At 34.0% G+C, this 13,531-nt stretch overlaps 1 protein-coding gene across 2 annotated transcripts; it reads right to left on the minus strand.

Moving 5' to 3' along the window:
* Nucleotides 1-3,725: 3,725 nt before the first annotated feature.
* Nucleotides 3,726-8,951, minus strand: LOC108370142 (acyl-CoA-binding protein homolog). 2 transcript variants are annotated; one of them, XM_017625401.1, is made up of 3 exons: nucleotides 8,879-8,951; nucleotides 4,262-4,316; nucleotides 3,726-4,176 (listed from the first exon to the last, which is right to left on the minus strand). In XM_017625401.1, the coding sequence occupies exons 2-3, from the start codon at nucleotides 4,274-4,276 to the stop codon at nucleotides 3,928-3,930; spliced, it is 264 nt and encodes an 87-aa protein (XP_017480890.1). In that variant the 5' UTR covers nucleotides 4,277-4,316; nucleotides 8,879-8,951; the 3' UTR covers nucleotides 3,726-3,927. The 2 variants fall into 2 exon arrangements, with proteins under 2 accessions (XP_017480890.1, XP_017480891.1); XM_017625402.1 differs by lacking the exon at nucleotides 8,879-8,951 and adding an exon at nucleotides 8,405-8,477.
* Between the last annotated feature and the right edge of the window lie 4,580 nt (nucleotides 8,952-13,531).

Raw genomic sequence — 13,531 nt, forward strand, 5'->3', positions numbered from 1 at the left:
TTATAGCATTTTCTGATAGGAGGATTACTTTAGCGCCACCTTGTACATAAATAGAGCTGCTGAGCGCTGTAGAGTTGATGAGCGCCGTAACTGGTATTAAGAGCTAACTTAGCTCGGTATAGAGCTACTCAGTATTACTGAACGACTTCTTAGCCGGGAGGATATGAGGCCTCTTACTCGCTATCGGCCGGGATATTGTTGGGTAAGTAACTACCTCGGGTTGGATCTTTCTTTATAGACAGACTGCTAATTCTGTAATCTGTTGAAGGAAACCACAGAGAATATATCATGCGATTGGCCACGTATAAAAAATCTTAGTTAGACTGAAAAAAGTTGGGGAGAGAATATCGTCTTCAAGCAGAATCTGAAGCACCTCATAAAGGCGGAGATATTTAATGGATTCTACTTCGATTACTACTATAAACATTTCGTGGCTCTGATGCAACCCTCTCATATTGAAATTCAGGAGGGGAGGATAAATACCAACACACTTATAGCGTTTTCTTTTCTCGAAAAAAGGCTGCACTTATTCTGTCTTGTGTTAGCGCTGTCATATTTTCATGTTCTTTTCTCAGCCCTTTTACAAGGCGTCGTGTTCTTTTCTCAGCAGGTTGCGCTCTGATCCGGCGAAAGTGCTGCCTTTTCTGTCCTCAAATAAACGTGAGGGTGAGAGTTGCATGGTTGATTTCTAATCTAAACTTGTAAAAATGCAATTATTTTCCCTATCAGAAATAAGTGTTTTGCATTAAAATTGTTAAACACTTACAGGCCAAGTGAATAATTCAGCTTTATTAAGTTCTATAAATAAATTGTGATGGAGTAGTGTATTTTCTGTTTCATTCTCATATAAAGAACGGAACATTTTCTCAGGTTTCAGGGCAACGCAAAGCAAGAGTTTCCATATAAAAGAGCAGAACTTTTTTTGAGAAAAGAAAACGCTATTAGTACCCACTCACGCTGAAGTCTAAGGCACCACACTTGTGGAGCTATCACTTTTATCTAAACACAGCTTTAGAACGCAGTAGAGGTTTTTACTCCAACGATTTTATATATAATTTCCCTATAAGATTTATATATAATTTTCCCATAAGAAATACAGTCACGCAACAATAACAATGGAAAAATGTTGAATGTCAAAAACTTTTCGAAAATATGTATTCAGGTTTCTGAAACTTCGAAAACTTACAAAAAATATGTGTCTCAATTTACAAACTGAGAACTGAGTATTTTCCAGTCTACCCTTTTGTTTATTTTGGCAGACGGCTAAAAATTGATATTGAAATTATTCTAACCACTTTTACTTTACATACTTTGGAATATTTTTAAGTGCGTCGGTCTTGTAACACCTTCGTTACGAAAGCTTTTCTCAAAATGCTTCGAGATTGTTGCCAAAGTTCCATTAATGTAAGGAGATTGCTACAGGGTCTTATTTCTGTATGAAAAGAAGTGACTAAATTGGAAATCTTTACACGTATCCGAGAAACATGTTAGTCCTACTCTCGCTCATAAACGATCTCTCGGTTTCCTCATAAACATACATACACACATATGCATTGAGTTTGAATGTATCTGTGAGTATCCACCAACGCCGGCATAAATTATTTCATTTTACCTGTTATCGGTTAGTACCTATTTATGTACTCAAATACCTACATACCTACATACATACAGACATGTTCACACGCACTTGTAGGTGTTTATGACATTGCACCTACAATATATGTATGCATACATACTTATGTGCATACATACATACATATTTACATAGTATGTATATGCTGCGGTCCCTATTCATTCATAAAAAATACAATAAAATAAGGGAAGAAGAGCAACACATTTCGCTCGACAGTTGAATTTTGCCGGCTTTTTTTTTTCTTTATTGGTCTCTCTTTCATGCTGAATTTGAATTTTATTCGTGCAAAATGGAATGGTGTTGCAGACATGTTCGCATTTTTATACATACTCACCTGTTGATTTTGTTTAGCGTGATATGTATTGTATGTATGCACATATGTATGTTTAGTAACATGTTGTTGATGATATGGTTTCGAGTGAGCAGTTTTGAAAGCACTGCATGGATATGGATACCAATAACATTTAAAAATAAGCGGGGATTTTGAGCTTACAGGAAAACAGTACAAATTTATTCTTTTTACTCCACGTTATATTATTTATTAGTAGTAGTGTCAATTAAAACAACAATTTACTTTTGATTCTTTATGAATATTTCATTGTCTGTAAAAAAATGTTTAGCAAAATTTCAACCCCCTATGTACATTTTTTAGTTAGCGCTCACAAAAATAGGAATTTTCAATGAAAATTTTTTTCGGCAACTTTTCTTAAAAACAAGTAAATAAAAAAACATAAACATGTTGTAGCTCATTAAATTTTTATAATAAACTTTCATTAAAAATTCAAATTTTCCCGAACTTGAACTGAAAAATTAAAATAGAGGGCTGAAAATTTGCCAACTTTTTTTTTGTGGCTGACTACGAAATTTTCCTATGGGACCCAAAGAAGGAAGGGTAGAGTTTGTAAGGGCAAGTTTTTCGGCGCACGGCCGTGGTTTAAACTTAGTTTAAATACCCGATCTGGTTGGAATTATATTTTAAATAAGTATATATTTTACGAAAATACCTCGCATAATTAAACATTTCTATTGGTTTTTGTGTCTAAATCCCGTTAAACTAAGCAAATGTTTCAGGCCAGATACCAACAGGGTTGCTTAAATAGCTAAAATGAATTTTACCCGAGTTGAGCGGTCTTTTGTCGCTCCTTTACAAAAAATGCAGCTATAGTCTAGTAAATATGTCGAAATTAAATAAGCGTACTCAACGAAATTTCATATACATACATACATAACGATCAACAGAAATAACAAGTCATCGATCCAAATATACATATGTACATATACCACTCAAACTGTGGTAAACAGTGCCTGTCAAACTGTAAGCATCCGTTCTGTATTTCCGGTGGAAGTTCGAAATGTCTAGGCAGTGTTTCTCATATCCGAATTTACGGATTCCACAATGTACCTAAATTTTTTGTTTCTCCACGTGGGGTTCAATGAATTGTTCTACATTTTATAATTTTTTTTTATCTTCAACTGGCTATATTAAATTAAAAGTTTCTCGATTTGACACAGGGCGTATTTCGAGACTTATTGCGGTTTATGTTTCACGGTTTAGCCAGGAAGATGGTCCTGTAAAATATTTTGAAATCGAAGTATTTTTCTAATAAATAAAGTTACGAGCATGTCGAACCGAAAAATAAGAGCTTTTTCCTTTCAAAGATTCGAATCAGTCAAATAAAAGCACGAAAACACAATTAGTTTGATTCTATTTTTCGATTTTATGGAAACTGCAATATCTGATTAGACATACGAGATGGTATGTATATCGTCAAGCTCTGATAGGATGCTATCTAATAATAAGGTGCGGTAGGGAATGCTGGGTGATCGACAAGTAAGTACATTTGCATAATGAGATATGAAAAATTCACTTAAACTAAATTAAATCAATGATACAAACCTACAGCTGAGCAATTTTGGGCCAACGCGAGCGAAATGTCGTACTTAAAAAAAAACATCGCAATGTTAAATTCGTCAGTTTCTAGCATACAAAAGCGAATTAACGGGACAGCAAGCAGCCTAAATTATAAGCTGTCATTGAGGGTACGGACTTCACTTCCACTTGGGCTGCCTATAAAGAACTTAAAAAAGCCGCTAAATAACAAAATTCATATTTATTTAGTTCCATAAGATTAGCTGATGTTTTAAATTTTCCGAATTTGAGCCGAATCTTAAGTTTTAAAAGGCTTGCCTAAGACTAATTATATTTTTAAAAAATTTTGTAGAAAAAGTTTACTTAGATTAAAATAAAAGAAAATTACAACAAAAAAAAAACCAACCAAGCGCCGTCTACTTGATCACAGATACGATGCTGACAACTTCTCCACGTATTCGATATACTCCTGTTTGGCGACATTCTGCGACTTGCCTTTCTGCTTATTCCACCATTCCCATTTGGCCTTGCCCTTTAAGTCCAGCATACCTGGCTTGGATGTGTTGTTGTCACCGACGGTGGCCTGTTTAAAGAGCGCATACAACTGCAGCAACTCCTCATCGGTGGGGCGTTTGGTAAAGGTTTTTACCTTCTCAGCAGCGGCATTGAATTTCTGAAAATAAAAAAAAACGAGGAAACAGAAAATCAATAAGATAGCAAGCACTTAAGATTTTATAGCATCATAATTTAATAACTACCTCATCGAGTGACATGTTTTGCTGTGAGTGTGATGTCAGGGTTCGCGTTATTTAGCTAAAAGTAGAGTGGAGAAGAGTAAATTATTACATTGTATTTTTTATGAAAAGTAAAAGGTTGCAAATCAATTTTTTTTTTATGTGGTCATAATGAAATAAGTTCGCTGCCTGATCGCTAAAGCGTTGTAAATAAACTTTACACTAACTTGCGTTAACGTTGAAGTCACTGTTTAACCTTGTATGTGTCTGCGCTTGACCTATATATGGAGGCACATGAACTTCAATATTTTGAGTTCATTCTCAAGGTCAGGCCATGATAAAGTGCACAGAAGAGGAAATGCATTTAAGTTCGAAAGAAAAAGAAGTTGAAATGCCTCCTTTGACCTTCAACGTGTTAACATATGTATACATATATGTATATCTCCTTCGTACAATGAATATTACAGTTTTGTTTTTTTTTTATAAGTACCATGGGGCAGAAAATAATCGCCTTGTTATTATGGAGAAGCTTGGCCAAAAGCTTGCAATGCTAAATGCATAAAAGACAAGAGTATTTTTTTAAGAACACTAAGGATTTTATTGTTTGAATATCTAGTATTTAAGTGTATAGTATAAAATGTTAAATACTTTAGCATCTCCTCTTTTGCTTGTATTTTCCTCAGCGCTCTATTGACCACATTTTAGCCCAAATTTTATGCATGTTTGGAATTATAAAACAAAATTTTCATAGGCCTACATTTTGAGTTTAACTGTAATTGCATTAAACATACATATCTACATAAATACCGTTGTTACCGTGAACTTAGCTGACTAACTACGTAATATGCGTGTGCTCGCACTTCTATAAAACTTTCTCTAAGTCCGTAATTTAATTTGATTACTTGTATGCGTTGTTCATGTTAAGCCGGTGTAAGTGGCTTGTCTAGCATGCTTGTAGCGATGTTGACGTACAGTGAGTTGAGCGTGAGCAATAATTGAATACATTTAACCTACATAAAAAAGTTTGTACGAAATTGTAAAAAAATGTGCACGATTTTTCTTCTTTGAATCGCATGTACACATGGCACAGTTCTTAGATCTTCTTCTGCTTCTGCGTGGCACTACAGCCTTTTATCGGCCTGGGCAGAGGCCAAAAACTTCTCCTTCGCGAATTTGCGTTACCAATTTTGAATATTGATTACTCATTTAAAAAGCACACACAAATATTAATATCACATCTAAACTTAATTATTTATTAAAAAAAAATATTGGACTTCAGCTTGTCATGATCTACGCGAAGACATCGGAAACATGGAGGACTTTCCATTGCAGGAAATGAATTCTATTATGTTAATCTATAGGTCACTTGGCCCCATACGACCACACATGAAGATCAATACTCTAATTAGACTCATAGTAGGCATAGTTTTGAATGACAGCGCCGGACATAAGTATCGGAGATGCTCCAGTGTTTCGTTGGCTCCTGGCCAACGTCTATTTCCTACATTCGTCGCTAGCAGTGATGCCTACTTTGAATGCGCGTGCCGCATGTAGACAGTGCCTTGCCAGTAAACTACTTAGTTAGAGTTCTATAGTCTATCCGTAAAAGCGACAAAGTTATATGGTCGGGCGTAATGCCCTTACGCCACCTTCTGTAGCTCGTTTTTGTAACTCTTCTCTACCGATTATTTCTCTACTGCTTTTTCCAGTTTTCTAGGTTACTCGCACTTTGCCAATGAACCCTCTCATACATTTTATTGTTTTTACGTTAGGCAAGTTCTGCCCCACTGTGCAGCGTTGGTAATTGAATTGAAGCTGAAGGTGTGCTAATGTTGAATTGTAATTTCGTTGATGTTTTGATTTTTATGACTCCCTATCTACCTACCTACATACATATATATTCAGTTACGAATCTCGCATCATTTATTGTTATGAATGGGTCTCAATTGAATTTTGTGTCGTTTTTTATTAACTGTACCTACTTTTGAATCATTGTAATTTTTTTGCATGTACATATGTATGTATGTACCTATGTCTTTTTACGCGTACATTTTGTTCATAACATACATTTTGAGTACATAAAGCAAGCAATCCAAATTTGTAGCTTAATTTGGAAGACCGGTTTACTGTTTGGTGTAATGAGTAAATGATAATAATAAGTCAGCGATGACAAAGATGCGAATAAATACTGCAAAACGTAAACGACGCTGGTGATATCAATTTTAAAATCTCTATTGCTTATATTAAACTTTAATAACAGGTAGCGGACCCGCGTGGTTTAATTACCCATGAAATAACAGTATTTAGATTACCTATTAAGCTGGAAAAAATTAAAAATTAATTTTTTTTGTTACAAATGAAAAATAAAGACTAACTAAAAAAAAATTTAATAACATAATCCAAAATTAAATGAAATAAAAAATCGCATTATACTTTCATCCAATAAGTAAAAATAAAACTAAAAAACAATCAAAAATGAATTCAAAACAAATTTAGTTTACTAAATATTTGCTCCAATCAAGTTTTCATTCCTTTTCTTCTCCTTGATTAGTCCTTTTAAAAACTATCTTTTCGATAAGCTTGATGAGTTTTTGTGAAACTTTTTGCTACAACAGCAACTTGCCCCCTCTGAAATAGTTTGAGATGATCAATAAGAGAAAAAGGTATACTATTTTGAAAATGAATGGAATGGGACCTAAGAATGCTCGCCAAAGGTTTGCAAAGAGAAGGCGCTTATTTAGTGAGAGAACTTTTACAAGAAAATAGAGTATATCGGTCGAAGGAAATGGTGTAACTCTACTTTTGCTAATGTGGCTTTGACATTGAAGATTCTGGCTGGTCCATTGCTTTTGTCTTACGTCTCTTACATGACTTGACCCACGCTCTTCTGATCTTTTACTATTTTAGCGTTTTGTTTCTCTACACTGGCGCTTCACCTTCAAGTCTACTCAATGTCCGCTTGCATCTTCGCTAAGTCCTCCTTCGAAACCTAATCCCAATCCTTCTATAAAGTGCTTATATGTGTAACGGTTTGGCGGTTTTTGATGTGCTCTGATGAAATCATTGACCCTACCGCAGATAATGAAGTTGGCTTTATAATATCAGCTCAGGACTTGGCTTCACTTGGCATTTCCAATTGGCATCAGGTGGCACAGAAGAGGAACGACTGGGCGTGCTTTTTTGAACTTGGCCAAAATCGCTTAGGCGGTTACAGCGCCAAATATGAAGAAGAAGAAAATATAACTCAGACGTAAACTGTCAAAGCGTCGATAAAAGAAGTGTTTTTCGTCCCCTCTACCAGCATCCTTGGTCGGAAACCTTGCAGTTTGGACAAAAGTTTGATTTTGTTGTGTAGTGTAATTCCATAAACAATTTTCTTAAAGGCAATTAAAGTCCATTTTTATTTGTCATCAAATGATTCGCGCTAGCGTCAAAAGCTTTAAAATTTTATAAGGATGTATGTAATTGTTTTTGTTTTTTTTCAAGTAATCTTGACAAACTGGATTTTATTTTAAATTTTCTCGAAAACCTTTTTACATAGTTTAATTATAAATGTACAATAAAGATAATAAAAACGTTTATATGCATTTAAAATTTATGCACAAAAACTAGAATCGACACAGAATTCGTAGTACACAGTTCACTTGGAAATAGAAAAAAACAAAATAAGAAGTTACGAGCACGTAATGTCAAACTCATTATACCTGCGTACATACATACATACATGCATAGGAACCAACATATTGTCGTTTAAAGTACAAAACCGCGTATGTGAGGTTGCATAAATTATTTTCTAGATGGTTCTCTTTTTTATAAAGCAATCGCATTTCTGGCTAATATATTTCAGGACGAATAAATAAGGCTTGCGCAAAGTGCTTGTGTGAGCAAATCCAATTTTTGGCAAAAAATGTCAGTTACGCGGTTTTGCAGAACGACGATACGCGATTTTGTACTTTAAACGAGGATATGTATTTACATAGGCGTACATACATACATATGTACGAATACACATAGTATTGCACATTTGTATTTAAGGGTCGAAAGTTCAGGCGGGCAAAGTAAACCAAAGCTAAATGCATTTTAAATAAATATTTATCAAACAGCGCAGTGCTAAAATGTGCAAAAACACATTGTAAATATATGAAACTTATATACAAAAATACGTACATATTTGTGTACCAAGCAGCAGTGCTTAACTTGTAGCTAAATGTATTTACGTACTTTAATGAGCCAACAAAAAAAATAAAAAAAAACTCATAAAAAAAATGAAATGTAACAGTAACATGAATTAACCCATTGTCATTCTATGCACATGTGTAGAGTTCACTTATTATTTGTCACACAATTTAATCGTTATTTAAATTAAACTCTTTCTATTAAAATTATTACATTGCACATGCAACAAAGCACACACACACACACACACAAAAGCACTCAAATATATACATATATATTTTTTTTTTGCCGCGCTACAGTTCACAAAGTGGACAACGTATGATGTGCCTTGCAATGTAAGTAAGTAAGTAAGTATGTACTAGTTTATAGTACAACTTTGTGTGGATCAATTGTAAACACCGCTTGCTTTTATATCAAAACCTGTAACGTATGTATGTCCATATTATTTTTTTATTATAAACTTACACGATCAACGTTGTTCCACCGGAATAGCAAATTGCGGTCTGAATTCAAATCGCAAGTCAGCGTTGAATTTAACAAAGTTCATTGTGTCGATCAGCTGGCCAAAAAAGCTCCAATGCTTGGCGCACAAGGGGAAAGCTCATTTCGCACAACAACTTACTCGATTGCGCCAATTGTGGCACCCTAGTATTGGAGCGCGTATGTGAATTTGTACTTACATATGTAGCAATTAAACATCGTTGATGTGAGCTTTCGATACGCTTGCCGACGTGTACACTTTGAGGATTACGGATTACGTGTACGTGTGTTCCGCCGGCACGTATAAAGTGGTAATAAATGTTGCACTTGGACAAGTAGATATCCATATTTATGTATGTATGTATGTATGTATGTAGACATGCATGCCCATGTGTTGCCCATAGGCCTATATGTACATATGTGCATATGATTGTATGCTGATATTTTCGTTTAATCTCCTAATCTTATGCACTTTTGCTGGAGTTTATTGTTTTGCGATTATCACTACTGCATACACTGAAATATTAAAAGAGTTCAAAAAGTTCAAAAAAAAACACACAGGTAGTTGAGTGCAATCGTTATAAAAATACATACATATGTACGTATGTATATATTTTGAAATTTATAAGGCAATTGCTAATCAACGTTATTTTTAAGCAATATTTATATGTAAATAGAAGGATTGCAAATTGAAAGCTTGTGCGGAAAATGTCATTATATTTCATATATATACTACATATAGTCTTATCTAGGGTTATTCATTCTCTCCTCATGAAAGCACTTAAAGTTTGGACTATGATTATAAATACGTTGAAAGCAATATCACTAAATTTTCTCCTCGTGTTCGTTTTCAGGTAATTTCCAGGTATCCAAAGATAAAAAACGAAAATTTCATTCGATGATACTCAAAGTATACTCGCTTCTACTTATACTCAAAAGTACTCGAATGAAAAATTTGAGTTCAATGACCGTTAACAATATAACGGTCCATAAGGTGGAGAAAGGCGATTTTTTGGGAAATTGTAGTCCTGCATTGGAAAACTGTCGACGACGCAACAACGCAAGACTAAAGTGAAAGATGCCCTTTCAAATATCCTCCAATTTTGAAATAGTGTTACTGGGAAGTGCTTAAACAGGATACGTAACTAATGGGAAAGCTAATCGTTTTCTTGTTTTTGATTCAAGACTGGCTTCACATCCTCCTCTAATTCGCTAATACTTTTTTTCTCCACTTTTATGCACTCTTTTAGTTATAACTCCAGCAAAATACAGTCGTCCACGTCGTAAGTCGTTTTTCATAATATATAACACAGACTTATTTTCAGTTGATATTCACAAATTTAGTAATTAAGTAAATACTTGCAATTTGTATTCGATATCTACCCATCAAATACTTGCACACACATATCGAAGTACAAAAAATACTCAGTACTTGGTACCCACCCTATAAACATTTTGGCGAACGTTCGAAAATGACCGTTATGCAATGACTGCCTCATAATAGTTTTCCAAGGTTCATAGTGTATTGGAAATACCTTCTAGAGGGTTCGAAAAAAAAAATGAAAACCATAGTAACAGAGAGGAAGTGAAATCCAGCTCATTTTCGAAGGGAAATATAAGAGAATCACTCTCTCTTTAATTTCATCATAAGGGCGATTACGAATTCATAACGAAACGGAACCTTCGTTTCCAATGTATTTTCCCTTCGTTATGAATTCGTAATCCTGCCCATTATCGAATTGAAATTTTAATGATATATTTATGAACATATTTTCGATACGATAATTTATCGATATTTTTATCGATTTTCTTATCGATATTTTTTGATTTTGTTATCGATATTTTTTCGATTTTGTTATCGATATTATCGATTTTGTTATCGTATTTTATTGATTTTGTTATCGATATTTTTCGACTTTGTATCGACATTTTTCCGATTTTGTTTCGATATTTTTACCGATTTTGCTATTGTATTTTTTCGATTATGTCATCGAATGGTTGAAAACTTGCAGGGCTGCCAAGTTTTTCCGTTTTAATACTTAGTCGAGTGGAAATTTTAGGCAATGGCATGAAATTTTCGATACGATTCGACTCTCGAAAAACGACTTACATTCGACACGACTCTCGGATTTAGCATCTTGTTGTACCAGTAAATTTCTGATAAAAATGTAACCAGGATAATGAAAATAAAAAAAAGCTAAGAAAAATTAAAAAAAAAAATCACTCATACGGTTATCCTAGCGCCGCGGCGAGAATTTTTTCCGGATATTTGTCATTGTGCGGCATAGCGTTGAGAATTGACAGTTACTGCGGCGACGACGAATTGTTCTCGAAGAATTACGGCCAAGAACATAAAATGTGAAAGCGCTATGTGGTGAAAGCGTTTACATTTTTGTACCGTTATTGGTACGGTTCAAAATAGGAAAAAGGATAAAAGATGCGTGAAACGATTCCTACAACTCAGGGACTTTCCATTACACTGACGGTCGGTCCAGCACACTCGCAACCACATGAGTTTTTCAAACTTCTATTATCACCTGAAGGCTTGGCTGAAGCATAGATGGGGTTCTTAGTTGTCAATATTGCTTGATTCAATCCATTGGCAGAGATTTTGATCAAACTGATTGACCATATAGGGCGCCTTAACATTGCCGCCACTGAATAAGATTTTCACAATTTTAGCTCTACATTTACAAACCCCATTTGAGCCATCTTTGTGGTTAAGTTAGCAATTTCAGAAACTAAGCCTAATTTATTTGGAAGGTGTTTTTTTTATCGTCCCGGCGGCCCAATAAGTTCTTATTAAATAGCTATGAATAGTTTACGTAGCAGTTATAGGCGTCAAAATCTGTCCATAGTGTTCTATAGCCATAAAATACGAAGTGTATATTTTTGCCTACATTTAGGCGGAATCATTTAGAAGCATTAAGCTAAAATATTATGCTTGTACGAGGGTTGCTTCAAATATTTTGCAAAACCACAATAAAAGACCAACTTTTGTTATCGCAGTATATATACCCTTTTGTGTGTGTCAAACCATTTGATATCCAAATTTTAGTTTGACGGTTTCTTTCGGTTGACAAACCTGACCACATGGTTATTTCGAAATAAAAATAAGTCACTGGCATTAGCTACCTCTTTCCGAGTCTCGCAAATCAAATTTAACATACATATTAGTGACCAGTCGCACAGTATTAACAAAGAATTGACTATCATGCTAAAATTTGGAAAATTGCCAATTTTTTAACCCTAACTTGACTGTACATAGGGTTGCCAGATTTGATTTTTCACCCTGAGATTCTGGGGTCTCCGATCGAATCTCGGTGCTTAGGGTTTGCCACAAAATTCTAAGGTTTTATGCAAATGTTTTTTTTTTTTTTAATGCATCAATTTCATTTTGACTCCAAAGGAACTTACATATGCATAAATATAGTACATGGGTCGTTCTTAAAAAACATGACCATTCTGAATTTTGTAATTTTTAAAAATTAAGTTGGCCAAATATGTTTATAATTGGCCTCATGTGGTTACGGATGGTATCAACAATAGGAATCCATAACCAGCAGTATTTTTTTTAATTTTTGGAGTTTTTGGAGTTAATAAGTCACAGAGTGGACCGGTAACAGAGGGGACAAATTAACTCAAAAATACCATATTTTAGCTTTTTATTCGAATTTTGGAGAATTTATTTGTCCACTTAATTAATGTACATAAAATATTTATAAAAAAATTATAAAATAAATAAAAAATCACTTTACTCACCGTTTTTCAACAGTAACAGAGTTGACACTGAATAAGGGTACGTACCCGGCATACAATTGGGTTCCTTACTCAACAACGCACTAAACAAGACTGAACAGTTCAAAACACATTTTGTTGATTTTAGCTAAGTTATGATGGAGAAGCATAAGAGAAATATACGCGTCATAACGTTTAACAAACATTTTTCAATAAAATGAGTGGACGTAACAGAGGGGACCAAAACCTGGGAACACAAATTTTCTTCATAAAAATTATACAAAAAAATTATTTTTCATCATTCTTTTCTATATATGGTATTAATATACACAAACTGAATAACAAAAATTGTAAATATTATTTTTTTTCAATTTTATTTCAACTGAAAATAACTATTAAATTTTTATAAATTGGCTCGGGACACAGGTTTTTGCTAAACCTTTGACATTGAAAATATTTTTTAAGTTATTTTCAGATAATTAATTATTTTTTTTTTATAATATAGTTACGTAGAATCGATAATAATTTATAAAAATGCAGATATTTTTCTATTTTCTTTTTGAAGAAACAAAATATAAAATAGTAAAGTCTGGGGACACCAATTGGTCATGTTTTTTAAGAACGACCCACATACCAGTTTTTCTCAAATTAATTTTTCCGTAATGTCTGTTTAGTCAATTACTTTTGTGCCGTTAGCCCAGGAAAGACGATGAAAGTTTTCACATAGGCTGTGACCTTCAGGGGTTGAGTTAAAGTTGTGTTAAGAAATGTTAATAAAAACTAAAAAAATTTAAAACTAATAATTCTATTTTTTAATCTCGGGGTCTGGCCATATGAAAAGGAAAAGTCAAGTCGCTTATTATCGGCGATTTCTGGTTGTCGCCCATGATCTTTAATTAC

The sequence above is a fragment of the Rhagoletis zephyria genome, unplaced genomic scaffold, assembly GCF_001687245.7.
Source record: "Rhagoletis zephyria isolate East Lansing unplaced genomic scaffold, Rhagoletis_zephyria_1.1 Rzeph_scaffold_04031, whole genome shotgun sequence".
Classification (NCBI taxonomy): Eukaryota; Metazoa; Arthropoda; class Insecta; order Diptera; family Tephritidae; genus Rhagoletis; species Rhagoletis zephyria.